General features: G+C 42.6%; 2 protein-coding genes across 2 annotated transcripts in view; one reads left to right on the top strand and one right to left on the bottom strand.

Moving 5' to 3' along the window:
• Gys2 (glycogen synthase 2) overlaps nucleotides 1-5,702 on the top strand; it is a 34,707-nt gene extending 29,005 nt beyond the window's left edge. Inside the window, exons 13-16 of the mRNA XM_052721213.1 lie at nucleotides 225-320; nucleotides 1,128-1,291; nucleotides 2,341-2,421; nucleotides 5,478-5,702. Of these exons, the coding sequence (XP_052577173.1) occupies nucleotides 225-320; nucleotides 1,128-1,291; nucleotides 2,341-2,421; nucleotides 5,478-5,702 (566 nt within the window). The remainder of the gene's footprint in view (nucleotides 1-224; nucleotides 321-1,127; nucleotides 1,292-2,340; nucleotides 2,422-5,477) is intronic.
• Nucleotides 5,703-9,444: 3,742 nt separating this feature from the next.
• Nucleotides 9,445-16,701, bottom strand: Spx (spexin hormone). The gene is made up of 6 exons (XM_052721635.1): nucleotides 16,696-16,701; nucleotides 16,275-16,355; nucleotides 16,099-16,156; nucleotides 15,320-15,382; nucleotides 13,470-13,553; nucleotides 9,445-10,705 (listed from the first exon to the last, which is right to left on the bottom strand). The coding sequence occupies exons 1-6, from the start codon at nucleotides 16,699-16,701 to the stop codon at nucleotides 10,647-10,649; spliced, it is 351 nt and encodes a 116-aa protein (XP_052577595.1). The 3' UTR covers nucleotides 9,445-10,646.
• Between the last annotated feature and the right edge of the window lie 699 nt (nucleotides 16,702-17,400).

The following is a 17,400-nucleotide window of genomic DNA, read 5'->3' as shown; positions in this document are numbered from 1 at the left end:
TACCTCAACTCCCCATGCTTTAATGTCTCCACCTGCCAGAGAGGGATGATGTCAGCATCACTTCATGGATGGCTGCAAAGATTGCCCATGTTATGACCACATATAAAAGGTTATACCATGCCCGGCAGGAAGTAACGATCTACTACTAGGCAAACAGGACTTTTTCTCCTACACATGAATGTGAGAATTGAGTGGGTCTGAAGCTCTTTGTCCATTCTTGGCAGCTGAGTGCACGGTGATGGGCATCCCAAGTGTGACAACAAACCTCTCTGGCTTTGGCTGTTTCATGCAGGAGCATGTGGCTGACCCTACTGCATATGGTGAGATTTTTTTTTCCCCATTGTATCCTCCTGAGGCCCTAGTGCTAAAGCTGTCCTGAAATGAAACTGAAGTTTATATTTCTCATCTAATTAAAAGTAGATTTAAGTAGGGGGTCCACAGGAAAGAATATTCTTAATACTGAATATAATACTGCTCCCAAGAAGAATTGCAAAAGGATGGAACTTGGGCAAACTTTGCCTTTAACTTATTTTTTGATGGTGGTGATAGAATTTTTTTCCTTAAGTCCTAGGAGCAATAATGCAGTAGCTATGGCCTTGGAGTATGCATATTGGTCACTCTATAGAGAACACATTTATTCTTTTAAAGATTCATGTCAAGGTAGAAAAAAATCACTTTTTAAAGACTGTAGGACAATTTGCATTTCCCTGTGTGTCTGTTCATGTTGCCTAGCAACAAGAAAGTTTGACCAGGATGGGTTCTCTGCCTATGCCTTAGCAATTTAGTCTGCAGGAGGCAGCTCTCCTCTGGTGGTTCTCAGTGAGGTTGTAAGTGGGGGAGGAGGTTAATATAGGTCCCACCTGGTGTTTCTGGTTAGTAACATTTTCTAGAGAATTGCTGGCCTGCTGGGCTAGATACCTTTTTTAAGGTAAGATCTGCTTTGTTGACAGGGTTGATGATGTTTTTTAGTAACTAGAAGTTCATAGAAAACATACAACCTTGGAAGGGGGAAGATAAGGTGAGGGTGGTAGCTTAGGCAGATACTGATGATGGGCTGGTGGTGGTCTTTGCTGGAACCTAGGTAATAAGATGGAAGTCGTGTTTTGATTTGTGTGTGTGTTCTCCAGGTATTTACATTGTCGACAGGCGCTTCCGATCTCCAGATGATTCTTGCAATCAGCTCACTCAATTTCTTTATGGGTTTTGCAAACAGTCGCGCCGTCAAAGAATCATCCAGAGGAACCGCACAGAGAGGCTCTCAGATCTTCTGGACTGGAGATACCTAGGCAGAGTAAGCAAGCTCCTCAGGAGCTAGGAGGAGCATGTTGAGATTACCTTGCACAAAGAAAACCGTGCCTTTAGTCACAGTCTGTAAAATCAACTCAGTACCATGAGTGCTGAAATCTCAGGGATGTGTCCCTGGACTTTTTAATTGAATGTGAGTCCTCAAAGTTATAAACTCAAGTCTTCATGGGTTTAGATATCCATGATATCAAGCCTATTAGGATGTAGCTGAACCTGGCACGTGCTTAGCTTGATGCATAACAGGCATGCAGAAATGCTTTGTGGGGTTGAGAAAATGCAAGAGCAAAGACCTTGTTTTTCACTCCACAGATAATGCAATCATATTCTTCAACAATGCAGGGTAGAACAGACACTATCTATGAAGGCAACAACTACAGGCATTCCTCCATTCACTTGTGCCATAGGTGTCCCCATACCTTAAAACTGAGTGATTCAATAATAAATGAAGTACCTTAGCTTTCCTGTAATGTGATTTTTGCATATTATTGAATTCTCCTGGTCAAGAATTGGTGCAGCCATGTGCTGAGTATCTACATCCAATAATGCTGATGCTCAGCATGACCTAAGTAGTTAATACCACTACCTCATTTGAACAGAGAACAAGAAGGCCAGGGCCTTAGAAGTTCTGTTCCTTACCTAGGTCTGGGCAAGATTAGTGTCCAATATGTCTAGATATTAAAGAATGAAAGCAATTATGTTTATATTCAATCTAGAGCTCAGCATGGCCAACACAGCTGATTTTCCTCAATGTTTTGTGGTATTTCTGAGCATATATAATGACAAGTAACAGAACTATAGATGGTCATTTCTTTATTAACAAATATACACATAGATTCTCCAACTTCAAATATACAGCTAGCTATCAGTCAACCCAATGTCTGATATGGTAAAATACTGCACAGTAAGTACAGTTTTACATATCAGTTAATATGGATATAGGTTTTTCAGGCTTAGGAAAATAGGACCTTATATCCTTACTTTGTTACCAAAATACCTAATGTGTTTAGAACATTTGAATTGGCTTTGTCTTGACAGTATTACCAGCATGCCAGACACCTGACTCTAAGCAGAGCTTTTCCAGATAAATTCCATCTGGAGCCCACCTCACCTCCAACGGTAAATATTTAATGTATTGTTTGCTTTTTACAAAAATGGAATTTCTTATTTGGCAATTCTAATAAGACCTTTGAATCTGTAAGTAGCTAAATATACTGGTAGTATTCCTTTTATAGTGTTGAATCAAAGTGAAGATTAGAGGTACACAAGTCTCGATGGCTGATTCACACCATCAGAGAGGTATCTCCTCACTACAACTCTCTCTGCCTTGATGCTTGGAAGGCGTTGTTAGGCTCTCATTCTTCTGAGAGTTACTCAACAATAGAGTGGGTTGATTTAACAGGAGGTAGATTTGCTATCCAAGGAAGTGTTTAAATATAGAATGGCTACTTGGCAAGAGTGAAATAGAGCAAATCAAGCTCAGAGGAGGAATTGGACCCTATGAGTGGTTATGTTCCATTCAGCATGGCCCACAGGAGTTTTCTTCTAACGTCCAATTAGACGTCGCTGTCAGTGAAATACCATAGTTCACAGGTGGTCTCTTCTAAAGAGAGAAGACAGGGCACACTTTAAAGCAGTGTAGATCCAGGCATTTCTCTTCAGCATAATTCGTCCCTGCTGGAATCTATGTACTGATCAAAGGACTACATTTTTTTAGCTTTGCGTCCACCCAGGGACAGCCTCAGAGTGAGAAGATGAGACGTAGGTGTGTCCAACCTTTTGATATTGCAAGACTGTGCTGTTGTGTACAAAGTTCACACAAGAACTGTGCAGTCAAGTTAACATTTTTTTAACAACCACAAAGAAAATCTTACACTTTAAAAAAAAAGGTTACAGTTTTGTGTTGGGCCGTATTCACAGCCATCCTTGGCCTCATGTAGCCCATAGATGGCAGGTTGAACACATCTGAGTCACCATTGTATATAAAATCACCTTAGGGACATGTGTGTATAGTCCAGTTACTTAGGAAGCTGAGTCATGAGAGTTATTTGGATTTGTGAGCTTAAGACCAACATGAGCAACATGGAACAAGCCTGCCTTAAATAAACAAACAAAACAAAATAAACAGAAAAGATGCACTTCATTCAGGGGCTCTGTGTCTTGAAGAATTATCTTTTGAGCAAATGGACACAAATTTTTCACAATATGCTCAGTGTTGAGAGTCATCAATTTTATCACTCCCCCAAAACTATCCATCCCCATCAAAAAGATTCACAAACCTCTCAAATCCTGCACTCTGATCAAAGGTCTCAGGCAGGAATCATTTTTACTAAAACAATTTTACTTAATACTACAATGACTAACCCACCTAGCTCAGATGGAATAGATGTAGAAGGCAGGAGGAGTCCCCTAAACTTCCCCTCTGCACATTCCAACCTCTGTGTTTATCATAATATCTTTGGGAGAGCTGGGTGCCTCATTTATCTAAAGGTGCACATTTCACTTGCTAACTCAGCTCCATTCACCAATTTATATTTTATTCAATTAATGAGTGTTTAGTTCTTACTCTGTCTGAGATCCTAAATGCAGGTTCAGCTCTTTTAAAAAATTCCTTGATACCTTCATAGATGTATTTAGATCACCCCACTCCCGATACCCCTTCCAACTTCATGTTTTTCTCTCCTCCTCTTCCTTCTCTTCCTTCTGACTCACTGAGTCCAATTAGTATACACGTGGGTGTAAGGCACTAGTCAGTATTTCACATGGAGAGGAATGTGGCCCATCCTTAACTGAGGAAACTGTCAGCAGTTGATGGTCGATGAGGGAGGGAGAGTCCATCTTCTTTAGCAGCATGGTCCATGGTAGGTTATTCACGCTCCAGGTCCTTTTTTGATTTCATGCAAAGTACCAGGAGCTTGAAAGGACTATGCGTGTATAACATAATAATAATGTACAAAAATGATTGAAATGAAATTGAGCAATGCCTTTCAAGCACATGCACTCCTGCAAAGCAGGGATGATGTGATGCATTCCAAGCTATGCCTTTGGTGGCATTGTGACTCATGATGCACAGCTGGTGCTCAGCATGCATTTGTCAAGTGAACTTTCTCAGTGACTCTGAGGTAGCTGGGCAACGTCACAAACTAAAATGATGCGATTGATATAATCTCCGGAATCAATGAAGTCACCCAGCCATTGGGATTCTCTCTAGTGGTGTCCGTTAGTGGCCTATTTAGCTGCCCACATCCTGAAACTTTCTGAAAACATCTAAAAGATGACAGAGCAATGTGTGTGGCCATTGAGACTAAAGAAAGACTCTGGGGTTGTCACAGACATGGCACTAAATTTTGCTACACCATTCACATGCTGTGACTTCCAGCAAGTCATTTGCTTTTTCTCTATCTCTTTCTCAGAGAGGAAGCAGGTAGAACAAATTTATGAGGATATTGTTAGAATATTAAATTATACAGTGTATAATTATATACAATTATTATAGACAATATATATAGCACTTGGTATATTTTAGTGCTTAATCAAAGATAACCACATGTTTAATGAGTCTATTTCAGTGTCAATAGTACCAGAGTCAAAATTTTTGAGCTCCTGAAGGATCACAACAGACTACCTAAAAACAATTAAGTTAGCATCTGTACTGTCTGTGTCATTGAAAACCAAGAAGTCAGGACTAGAGAGATGGCTCAGCAGTTAAGAGTGCTTGCTGCTTTTTCAGAGGATCTGAGTTCAGTTCCCAGCATTCCTCATAGAGTAATGGCCTATTAATTCAGCACCAGGGAATCTGATGTTCTCATCTGGTTATCTGTGAGCTCTGTGTGTGTGTGTGTGTGTGTGTGTGTGTGTGTGTGTGTGTGTGCCTGCACGTGTGTTTGGATGATGTTAAACCTAAGCCAGTTTGGAAAAGATAAATCATGAGTATGGCGTGCACTTGTGTGCATACATACACACAAACGTAATTGAATCTTAAAAGACTATTATATTTAAAAAGAGAAAACCACCCAGGTGTGGTAGTGTGTGCCTTTAATCCCAGCACTCTGGAGGAAGAGGCAAGTGGATCTCTGAGTTTGAGGCCAGACTGTTTCAAAAACAAAACAAAACTAACAAAAAAGAGAAAAACTAGAAGTCTTTTTTAACATTTGTGTCTTATTTGTCCTTGGCAGACGGATGGGTTTAGGTATCCCAGGCCCTCCTCAGTACCACCTTCTCCATCAGGATCTCAGACCTCCAGTCCTCAGAGCAGCGATGTGGAAGATGAAGGAGATGAGGATGAAAGATATGATGAGGAAGAGGAGGCTGAGAGGGATCGGTTAAATATCAAGTCACCGTTTTCTTTGAACCATGTTCCAAAGGGGAAGAAAAAGCTTCATGGGGAATACAAGAGCTGAATCAGAGCTAGCAAAGTAAGAACGATTCTCAGAGAGAGTGAAAGTGCTTGATTCCTTTCTCTGAAAATCACAATGGAATATATTCTCTGCCCATAAAGAAAGGAGGTGATTTAGTGAATGACATTTTTGTAATTCTGAATAAAACATACATTTTTTATCTTTAAGTCTTGTTTTCCCTGTAAATTTAAAGATAAGAAGGGTTTTTAAAGTGGCAGGACTGGAGACATTTTGAAGATGGTTAATTTGTTGGAAATGGTGACTCACACCTATAATCTTAGCTCTCAGAAGGCTTGGGCAGGAGGCTTGCCATGATGTCAAGGCCAGACTAGGTTAAAGAGTAAGACCTCACATTAAAAAAAAAAAAAAAAATGGTTAACGTAAGTGACCAGAAATTTTTAGCTACTTACTTTTTTTACAAAAGTAATCATCATAATCCTTTGATTAATATTTATGAAGCTTCTATACTCCAAGCAAATCTCTACCAGGAAAGATTGAATCTTAACTATGATTGCATGACTCACATATTTTAGATAAACAAGACTTTGTTATTCATTTGCCATTTGCATTAAAGCCACGAATTTCTGTTTTGCTCTGCAGATGATTGTCAAAATCCACAAGAAAACAAACTACCCCAAATCCATATTCTGATGTATACCAATGGATATTTGCTACATGACATCTGCTACCTAGAATTTGTGTCCAAATCGTTGATAGTAAGATGTTACCATCAATGTGTGTCACCTTATTGTAACAGTGCTTTTGTTGTTTAAACAGAAATTTCAATCTTTTATAGATAATAAATTGCCAAATCCAAATGAGTAAATATGTCACTACAGATTTTATTTTCTTTGATATATCTTTCTTAAAATGTTTCAGACATCAAAATAACACATGTGATGCACTTGTCATGAGCAGTAGCTAACATATTGAAAGGAATCTCTCTCTCTTTTTCTCCTTCTTTGAGACAAGTTTCTCTGTGTGGTCCTGGATGTCCAGGAACTCCCTCTGTAGACCAGGCTGGCCTTGAGCTCACGGAGATACTTCTGCCTCTGCCTCCCTGAGTGCTGGTAATAAAGGCACGTGCCACTACCACCCAGCTGAAAGAAATCCTTTAAAAAGAATTAATTTTTAAAAAGTAGAAGTAGAAATGTACTTCAATGTAGGAACAATTTCTCTAACATATTCTGTGATGTATTTAAGGGGATAGTTGAATGACTGCACATAAGCAAGGTTATGTTTCAAATGTAATGAACTAAATTGACTAAATGCTAACACCCAAACCCAGATTTACTCCTGGTTTCTTTCTCTTAACTGAGTAGCCATTCACTGTGTCCCACCCACTGCATAGTGATCATTTTGATTGACATGTCAGTTGGCCTTGCTCTGAAAATGCTCTGTAGAAGAGTTGATCTTAGAGCTGGGTTGTTGAGAGTAACAGTGGAAAAGGCACCACATCACATGGCTGAAGACAAGGGGAGGCTGTCATCAGCACCGCTTTCCCCACAGAGAAGGTAGAAGCAGGAATGCAAGCAGTGAATCAAACCAACACAGAAGACGGTTGTGAGTTCACCTTTTTATATACACCAGGAAGAAGGAACATGAATTATATAAAACTCAATCCTGCTAAAACTTCCTCAATATGATAACATTAGGAATCATGGCCTTTGTAAGGTGTCTAGGTCATGAGCATAGTCTTTGAGAACGAAGTTTGTGACTTAGAAAAGTGACCCCCTAGCTGGGGATGTGGCTTAAAGGTAGACTGCTTGTTCAGTTGCATGGGTCTCTGGGCTCAATACTCAGTACCAAAATAAGGAGAGAAAGAAGACAAAGAAGAAGAAGAAAGGGAGCTAGGGAGGGAGGGAGAGAGAGGAAGGGAGGAAGAAGTGGGAAGGAGGGAAAGGGAGAGGAGGAGGACAAGAGGCCCCTGGGAGTTGCCTTGCCTTTCACGTGGAGGTGTAGCCACAGCAAGGAGCCACCTGTAGGAAAGCAGCCTCCCCAGACATCCATTCCGCCAGCATGCTGACCTGACACCTCCGGAACTCTAAGAGGTGAGTCTGCTCTTGTTAAACTGCCAGTGTGGGACATTTCGTCTTAGCAGCCCCAGCTAACGGAAACCACCACCCTCCTTCCATGGCAAAGCCAAGGTGAACAGAACTGGTTTTCCACATGCAACTATGAATTATAGGTCTTACAAATGCTGTGCTGATGGTTTTTCAAGGCAACAGGGGGACTCTTCTTGAGGGAGTCCAAAGAGGCCTCCTAGGGGGAGCTCAACTGTCTATGAAGTAACATAGTGACATGGCTGTATCTTCACACAGTGATTTTAAGAATGAAATGGAATGAGAAATGAGCTCTTCCTAGAAGAATCAGGCACTGGAAAGACTGAACTGAATGGAGATGCATTGCCAACTCTCCTTTTACCTGAGGCCAAGATAAACAATGAAACTCAAAGCTGCTAATATACACCCATTTCCATGCTTTTCACCAAGTGCAGAGGGGGTGTGGACTGGACACTGATCTGAACAAGGCAGAGCCCCTTTGCCCTTGTCTTTCCTTTTTTAGGATTATGATGGTGTTGGGGTTTGGGGAGAGATCTACCAGAAATGCAGAGGACAACCAAGAGTCAAGGCTGAAGGTAAGGTGGGATGAAATGAGAAGAACATTCTGCATTGTGCAGAAAGTGGCTGGAAATCCTGCAGAGGAGATGGTCCAGTACATGTATGTGTGTTGATGTCAGCAATTCCCAATTTAAAACATGAGTCTCATAGCATAAATAATTTTGATCTGTGATCTTATTCATTTCAGTTTGTGCAACAGTAGAAACAAAGAGAATTGAGAACACACCCTGTTCTGGCTGAGAAGTAGTCTTCCCATCTGTCCATGTTGGAATTTGCTTGCTATTGCAGTAGTGTTGGAGGGTGAGGCTTTTACAATGAGGTTAAAACCCTTAGGTGTGAAGCTCAGTAACATACACTGAGCATGCACAAAACCTGCATCAAATTCCCACTGTAAACAAAAATTTAAAAAGTGATTAGGTCATGAAAAGTGATTAATGCAGTTCTTTGCAGGCTTAGGAACCAGGCCATTACACTGGAATGTGTTCTTCTGAAATGTGCCCTCTCCTCCTGTTCTGCCTCTTTGTCATGTGCTCTCTTGTCTTCCACTTTTCTCCCAGGCTGTGAACAGCACTAGGTTCTTCAAACCATCAGAGGGATGCCAGACCTTCCAGCCTTCCAAACCCGGAACCAAAATAGATCTTTTTTCTTTACAAATTACCAAGCCTCAGGTAATCTTCTATAGTGATGAAAACCCAGCAAAGCCACCACCTAAGAGGGTTGGAATGCTTTATCAACTGAAGAGAGGGAGCCATGTGATTAACCAGCACCTCTATACACAGAGCATTTGAGGAATGTGATGGAGGGCACTTCATCACATTTAGACATTTTAAAATTTAGACATTTAGACAGCTTTTAAAACTATGTTACAGCACAAAACATTCAAGATTGTACTGGCCAGCTGTGAGAAGACCCACTTCATGAGCTAGATGTTAAAAGCACCCTTGGAACAAAGAAACTATTTAAATGAGCAATCCATCCCAGGTGTATCCCTTCAGTAACTCTGTAAGCCGGGTATGGGACTCTCTAGTAAATCTGCTTTTAAGTCAAGCCATGACTAGTAACAGGTGTCTATGATAACACCACACAGTTTCTAGTACTTAGATGTTTTTGGCAGAAGCCAATGGTACATTAGCTTGAATATAGTTTTATTATTGAATTATGAACTGAGCAGACAAAACATACACACATGGTTTTGATTACTTAACACAGTTTAGTTAAAATTTCAGATTACAGAGATATTCAAATAAAGATATTCTGTAGCTACTAAGTAATTGCTGTAAGTTGGGGAGGATAAGAATCAATATTTGTCACTTGGGCACTTATAGTTAATGACTCTGAATTGATTAGGTAAAAAATATCATGATGATCATGCTGTAATTCCAAGTAAATTTGCTTGCTGTAGGGATCTCACCCCCAAGTCCTCCCACCGTGTGTGTGTGTGTGTGTGTGTGTGTGTGTGTGTGTGTGCGTGCGCACGCACATGTATGCATGCACACATGTGTGTGCCTGAATGTGTACTTGAATTTGGAAATGGATAAATCCACGCATATGGAATACACTTATGTCATGGGGGTGTACCTTAATGTAAAGTCATGATGAAGTCTCTTTCAGCCACAGAAAACAGGGCACCTCAAACTGATTTGAACCTTTGTGTGGCTCCGGCAAACTCCATCACCATCTGTTTAAATGCCAGTGACTTTAAAGTCCAAGTGTCTAAGTGGGATTCAGTTAGATCCCCTAGGAACACCAAGAGGCTCCCAGTCTTGGGTCTTCACAGACCTTCCAAGGGTTTCAGCATCACGGAAGGTCCCCTGTCTCAGCAGCAATAGATGATACGTGTTTTCATGGGAGCTTTGTACCAGGCATCCTCTCCCCATCTCCCCCCTTAATTGACCTCTTTTAGGTGAGTCACAAAGAGATACACTGCCCTTCCGGTCCTACCAAACCTTCTCTCTTCCTGGGGACGAGACGGGGACCGGGAGAATTGTTGCTGAGTGATAACCAAGTGCAAAAGGGGATGGGACGAGGAACAAACTGCCCGGATCCGGACAGGCCTGACTACAGGGAAAAGAAAGAACATTTCTGAGTTCCCAGCCTTGGCACTCTAATGGCCATATGAAATCTAAGTCTACAGAAGACACGGGTGATGTAAACCCAAAGCAGTAGAAGAAGTTGATGGTGTTCCAGCCAAGAATTCCACGTGTCTTGCTTTTGGACGACTAAACCTAGGGGTGCAGGTATCTAAGGTTACAGGCGTGGAAGGAAGTGTGCACAGGTCCTAATCATGTGGCTACAGTTTTCACCATGAATGTGCCCTGGTACATTTTCACCAGTTCAGCAGTCTGTCTTCTAGGAATTTGCTTTGATCAAAATTCCCTCCTTCATCTGTAAGAAAGAAGAAAAAAAAAACTTAAAGTGAATGCTCATATTCTTGGCTTTAGAGAGAGAAACAGAACCTCAAGAAATGGATATTTGACTCCTAAAGTTAAACCAATTCATGGTCCATGTTACTAACAATTCTTTTAGATATTGGGTTTTGATTTGTTTGGCTTTAAAATTTCCCCCCTCACTAGAACACAGCTGACAATTCACATTTTATATCCACTATCTATGTATCTGAGGATATACTTGAACTTCTGATCTTCCTGCCTCCACTTCTCAAGTGCTGGGGTCACAAACATATATCAAAATGCTTCTTATGCAGTACTGGGGGTTGAACCCCAGGGCCTTGTGCATGTTGACTCTACCAACTGAGCCCTCTATGACCTGAGCTACATCCCAGCCCCCAACATCCAAATCTTTACAATAAATGAAAGTATAATATGGCAAGCTTGGCAGACATGTAAAGAGTCTGTATGTCTTTCGTTGATTAACATGCCTCCAGTTTAAACACCTGCCTTCACAGCCATTCATTTGCATCAAAATGTTATGGCCTGTGTTTCCTGGTGATAGATCTCTTGCATGAGACAGATGACATGGGGACACACTTGAAAATATTCCTTCATCAGGTGATTGCTTCTGGGTAAGCAATGAGACCAAAGGCAAAGGCACCTGTTAGTTGGATGGAAATGCAAAAATGTCAGGCCTAGAGTGTCTCATAAGATTAGAGGTAGATGGTAGACAGCAGCAGAATCATGGTACCCTAAGCATAAAGTAGAAGGGATGAAACATGATGTGGGGTAGAAAGGAGTAGCTGAGGCAGCATTCATGCCCTAGATTTTACTTTCTCCAAGATTGCCTTCTAGATAAAACAACATTCTCTTAGCTAGTCACAATATAATTTGAATCCTGGCCTACCTCAATTACTCACACCCTTTGAAAGATAGATAATCAATAATGTGCTTCTTCTAGAGGGAAGGAAAGTGTGGACATATGGATACATAGACGCACACATGCCTAAGGGGTAGGGGTGGGACAGGAAAACGTCCCAGTACAAACGCCATTGGAACTTAAGATGTAAGAGCCTTCCAGGTGATACACAGGGACTCTGCAATAAGAACACTACAGATTAGTGATTGACACATCACATGGGAATCCAAAACTCCTCCATTTATTTAGATTAATAAAACTTTGCTTCTTTAGTTCATCTCCAGAGACAAGCTACTCAGAACATGTCAATCATTAGGGCTGGTGAGGGGGCGGAGCCCAGAAAGGCACTTGCTGCCAAGCCCGATTTCAGTTCCTGGAGCCAACATGGGGACTCCAAAGTCATCCTCTGACCTCCACACACACAATGTGGTATGAATGCACCCCACACCTAAGTAAATATGTGAAAAAAAGCTCATTTCAATAATTAACACATTTACTTGCTTCTCCCAAACACTTGAAATGGGGACCTAGAATGGTATTCCTTCTCCCCCTTCAAATAAACTCTCCTTTCTCTGTTGTAGTCTGGTGTCTGGCTCTGTCCATCTTCTCAACACTCATATCTACTGTCAGTCAGTCATCACCACAGTTCTTTTCCTAAGGACCTCAAGACTTGATTATGGTTTCACACCTTGAAGTTAAAACCAGTCATCCTGACGCAACATCCTCTGTCTCCTATCCAGCTTCTTCTCACTTTTCCCATGTCCAGCTGATGATGTCTTCTCTTAATAATAGGATTGGGACTGGAGAGATGGGATCAGCCAATAAAGTGCTCATGAGGACCTGAGTTCAGATTCTGAGCACTCACATAAGAAGCCAGACATGATGACACATGGCAGTAACCCCAGTGATGTGGTGCCAAGACAGGCAGATCTTTGGAAGCCCACTGACCAGCCAGATGGATGAATTAGTGAGTTCCAGGTTCAGTCAAAGACCTGTTTTAAAGACTAAAGTGGAGAGTGACTGATGAAGACATCCAATGACAACATCTTGTCTCCACATGCATGTACACACATCTGTATACACACACACACACACACACACACACACACACACACACACACACACACTATATACCACATTACAGTGGGTCCACAGAGTTGTGGGGCCACCCCTGTGTCAGGGTCATACAGCTAGTTAAAGTTGACAGAACTTGGATGTACACCCAGGTCTGTGAATGTCCAAAGACCTAGCTGACCCATTGCCAAGATACCTCAGTTCTCCTGGGACTTTCTAAGCCACACAGACAGAGTGCCTGGTTAGAAGAAGCTAGATAGGAAGGTGAAAATGACATAGGCCTGCTGTGGGCAAAAGTGAAAAGTGAAAAAGATTGGCAATTGGTACTTTCATTTAGTTTAATTTTGAATAGTGAACAATTGGATTTTGATTATTTCACTTTTTTTTTCTGCTTTAGTGTCTTCAATTAGAAAACAATGAAGCTGATTGGAGCACCTTCAGTTTTAACTATTGAATGGAGGCAGGAGGATAGGCAGTTCAAGGCCAGCCTTTGGTACATAGGAAACTTGAGGCCAGCCTGGGCTACATAAGATACTGTATTTAAAAACAAACAAATAAATGTTAGTAATAATAGGAGATGGGTCATGAAATTCATATACTATTTCCCATTCTCATCAAGGTAGTATATTTTGTATTCTTGGGACTAGTTTTACTGGGAAGGACATTGGCTTTATTGAATAAGCATTTCTGTGGGTCTGGGAAAGGAAGGGCTCAGCAGTTAGCAAAGCTCCTCAGTCCAGAACAAAAGAAGTCACTGCCCTTGTACCTTCTCGTGGTTTCTGCAAGGAAGCCAGCAACAGGGCTGCAGCCTCGGGTAGAGTCAGGAGTTGAAGATTTGGGTTTCGTCTTTCTGGAGAAACAGAAGTGTACACAGTCTTGATATTCATATAATCAAGCCATCACTTAAATATTCATGTCAATTAAACATTGTAAATAGATTAGCACTCAAATATTTGTGTCAACTAAACATTCATGTAAATGAAACTTACCCTGCTGTGTGAGACCAGAAAGGCCTCTGTGAAACCGACTCTTGATCCGTGAGCAGAGTACAGTACATACTGATTTTCAAAAATGAATTTAACATTTGTATTGCATTTTATTTAGTCCATTCCTCTCTCTCTCTCTCTCTCTGTGTGTGTGTGTGTGTGTGTGTGTGTGTGTGTGTGTGCATACACCCACATTTGTGTGGAGACAATCCTGGGGAGTCATCTCTCTCCTTCCATATATGGGTTGGAGGGATCGGATTTAGGCAGTAAGGTTTGGGGGCAGATGTCTTTACCTGCTGATCAATCTCATTGGCCTCATGGTGATCTTCATAAATTGAGACATCATATTTCTCTTGGAAATGACTTCCAATTGTTTGTGCTGTGTTTATATTCGGGGATGGAAGAAGAATGCACACCTTATGCTGTGGAGTACCCCGAAAAATAGGAAGATGGAGTAGGACAGCATCTACAGCTTTCCCTCTTTGGGGCGAGAAGGGGCAAATTCCCTCTCATAGCTTAAAAACAGTTGTCTGGGCCAAAAGATTCCGGCATGAGTCCATTAGAGCCTGACTTCCCTCCTGACTTCCCTCCTCCCAAATCAGTTTGGGATAAACATCTACATTCTTGACCACACATAAGGTCATTAACTGACTGAAGATACATTTGCTAAATATTCGGAGCTATTTCAAATTCCTTAAGTCACATGTTTATTGCACTACAGGTGTATGCTGCCACACTCTATTTCAAATTTAACTTGACAGATGACACAGTCCCAATTCAGTGCAGATGTTGAGTTTAATTGGAAGTAACAGAAAGAGAAGAAGCATATTTTACTCTTACAAAATAAGATTAATCACACTGCAAACTTGAGGAACAGAATTGAAAACTTGTGAAGCATCTGTTGTGGGTATGTTCAGCAGTGTTGAAGATTTCTCATAACAGGTATAGCTTTTATTCTTAGCATTTGTAAACAAAGTTTTACTAAAATCAATGTCTCTTCTTTTTAAACTGCAGTGACATGAAGTTCATCAAGGAAAAAAAAAAAAAAGGTTCCTGGCCCTATTTTTCTTTTTCTTTTCTTTTCTTTTTGTTTTTTTGAGAATTTCATACATCATGAGTACTACATCATTTCCACTCTCGCTCTCTCTGTCCCCCCAACTCTTCCTATACCCCCTTTCAAATTCATGCCTTTTTCTTTATTATTGCACGTGCACATGCGCGTGCACACACCCACACCCACCTCCTGCTGAGTTATCTAGTGTTGCTCATGTGTACAATTATTTAAGGCTGACCACTTGGGGTGGCGAGCTTAACCGGAGCTTGTCCCTGGAGAAAACTGACCCTCCCTCAGTCATTCATACCTGGCTCTATTTTTAATGACTTTTACTTACTGTGTTTGGTTTAATTAGTGTTTAGGAGTAAAAAGAGCGAGGCTCTATCCATAAACACATGGGTGGACTTCTTGAACCAGCACAATCTCCATCTCTCCGCCTTCTGTCTGCACCTCAGACCCTGCCTGATGGGGGGCCCGGCTCACCAGCTGCTGCTGGGGGTGGGGATAGCGGTAGGGGTGTGGGTAGGGGGGTGACAGCGCAGGTGGAGCCCTCTGAAGGGCTCAGCGCTGACCCACCTGGAGGCGGCCGGTCTGCGAGCTCCTTCCTGCGGCTCTGGTCAGAGATGAAGCGGCGGCCCTCTGCTGGGGAGACACGGGCTGAGCTCGGACCGCCAGGCCAAACCCCACTCCCGGAACCCCCCACCTCCCGCCCCAGGCCTGGGAGGTGACCCTGGCTCGGAGAGCAGCCCCAGCCGGGTTCGAGCATCCCTCTCCCTTCCCTTCCTCCCTTCACAATTCCTAATTTCTTTTGTGAAGCTCATTAGTTGCTCCTCCAGCCCCAGACACCCTGTTTGTGCAAACAAACAAAAAACCAACAGCAAAACCCAGTAGTTCTCTCATTTATCCAACCGATGCCCGCCCCTTCCTCCTCCTTTCTTATTTCCCTTTCTCCTTTCCTCCCTTTTGCCTTCCTCCCCCTTTCTTGAACGCTTCTTTTCTCTTTCTTCCATCCCTCCTCCCTCCTTCCACCTTCCTTAACAGGATCTTACTTTGACCTGAAACTATGTAGCCCAAGCTAGCCTCATACTCGCAGTTCCCCTGCGTCAGCTTCCAGTGCTGGCGGTACAGCCGTGAGCCCCGACACCGGGTTCCTCTCTGGTGGAGGGTTTCTGGTCATCAGGGCACCTATCTCTGTCCGCCTGCCCTCGCCTACCATTTCCGGATTGTCTGCGACCCTACCTATTTCCTGGAGCCAACTGCTACACAGACTCCCCAGGCTCCTGCTCTGTGGCTTCCAGGATTCCCCGGGTGTCTCCCATCACCTCGGTGAAGAGAATAAAGAGTTTGGGACTCACGTGCGCCCTTCAGGTAGAGCATAGCTTGGGGAGTCCAGTTCCTCCTCTCAAAGAGTCTCTGCAGCCCAGAGGGGAGAGAAGAGCAGTTAGCGCAGGGCAGCGGGCGGAAAGGAAGAAAAAGCCAGGAGGCCGCACAGTTCCTTCCCACCAGGGCTGGATTCTGGGCATGCGATTACCTGCGGAGCGCCGCTGGAGTTTCCCAGGACGGACAGCGCCAGGAGAAGGGCCAAGGCTGTCACCGCCAGGCTGCTGGGGCCCTACAAGAAACATCAACCAAACAGGTCCATCTGAATTTCGCCGGATTTTCTGCCTTCTACTCAGACGGGACAATAAGCTCTTCACTTCAGTATATGATCCTACCGTCTAGATAATCCACAAAGAGTAATTTTAAAAACTAGAAATATACGATTTTCATAACTTCACCCAAATAAAGACTTGGGGAATAAGTTATTTTACTCAGCAAAGACAAATGATTTCACCATTTAAAGGCATATTCTTAAATGTCCTGTCACTAAAACGCTCGTTAACTATAACTTAGGTAGAAAGATGAATGCTTCGCAGAACAGGTGTTAGCCGCGCAGGTCTGCTGCTGCTTACCTTCATGTTCTGGCCCTTTCCAGAGCCCCACAATCGCTGTCACTCTACCTGTCAGTCTCCTAATCCCGTTGCAACCTGGGGCTTTAAAACACTTAGTGTGAGTCTGCAAGAGGAGCAGAGACCACGAGGCAGCTTGTCAATCTTCAGAACGGAGCTGGTCTGATGACTCCTCTGGGGAGATCTAGTTGGCAGAAATAGAACAATGATCGATGAGCGGATATCGTTTGTTTAGGAATTGGCCACACCAGCCAGGAGACATTCTGAGTGTACCAGCCTCGTCACCTTTGTCTTTCCCGTTAGCCGCCCAATGCAGTCTATCATCATCATCATTAATGAAAACAAACGGAAAACGCAAGGAGCTGTGGCTGAAGATGAATCACCCTGGTGAGCATGAAAAGGTTAGGGGACCTCAGAGGAACTTGACATCACTCAAGTATCTGTCTAGTCAATGATTTAATAAATATGTGATGAATGTTCACCTCCTACCAGACAAACCCTCCTTTAACTCAAGCATCCCCCTTGGTCTTCTAGTTAGAGGGGCTACCTCTAAGCTATTGGCACAACACTGAGGTTAGTAAGTAAAGGCAGCCAGGATGACATTACAGAGGAAGTACTGGGCTACTCCAGAGAGTGAAAGTCAAAGGGGATTAGAAAGATGAGATTCCAGGGGATTTGGAATTGATAGTCCAGTTACTCACTGCACAC

The sequence above is a fragment of the Peromyscus californicus genome, unplaced genomic scaffold (assembly GCF_007827085.1).
Source record: "Peromyscus californicus insignis strain IS unplaced genomic scaffold, ASM782708v3 Scaffold_6__1_contigs__length_162567912, whole genome shotgun sequence".
In the NCBI taxonomy this organism is placed as follows: domain Eukaryota; kingdom Metazoa; phylum Chordata; class Mammalia; order Rodentia; family Cricetidae; genus Peromyscus; species Peromyscus californicus.
The sequence above is the reverse complement of the archived record's forward strand: the minus strand, read 5'-3'. Positions and strand labels throughout refer to the sequence as shown.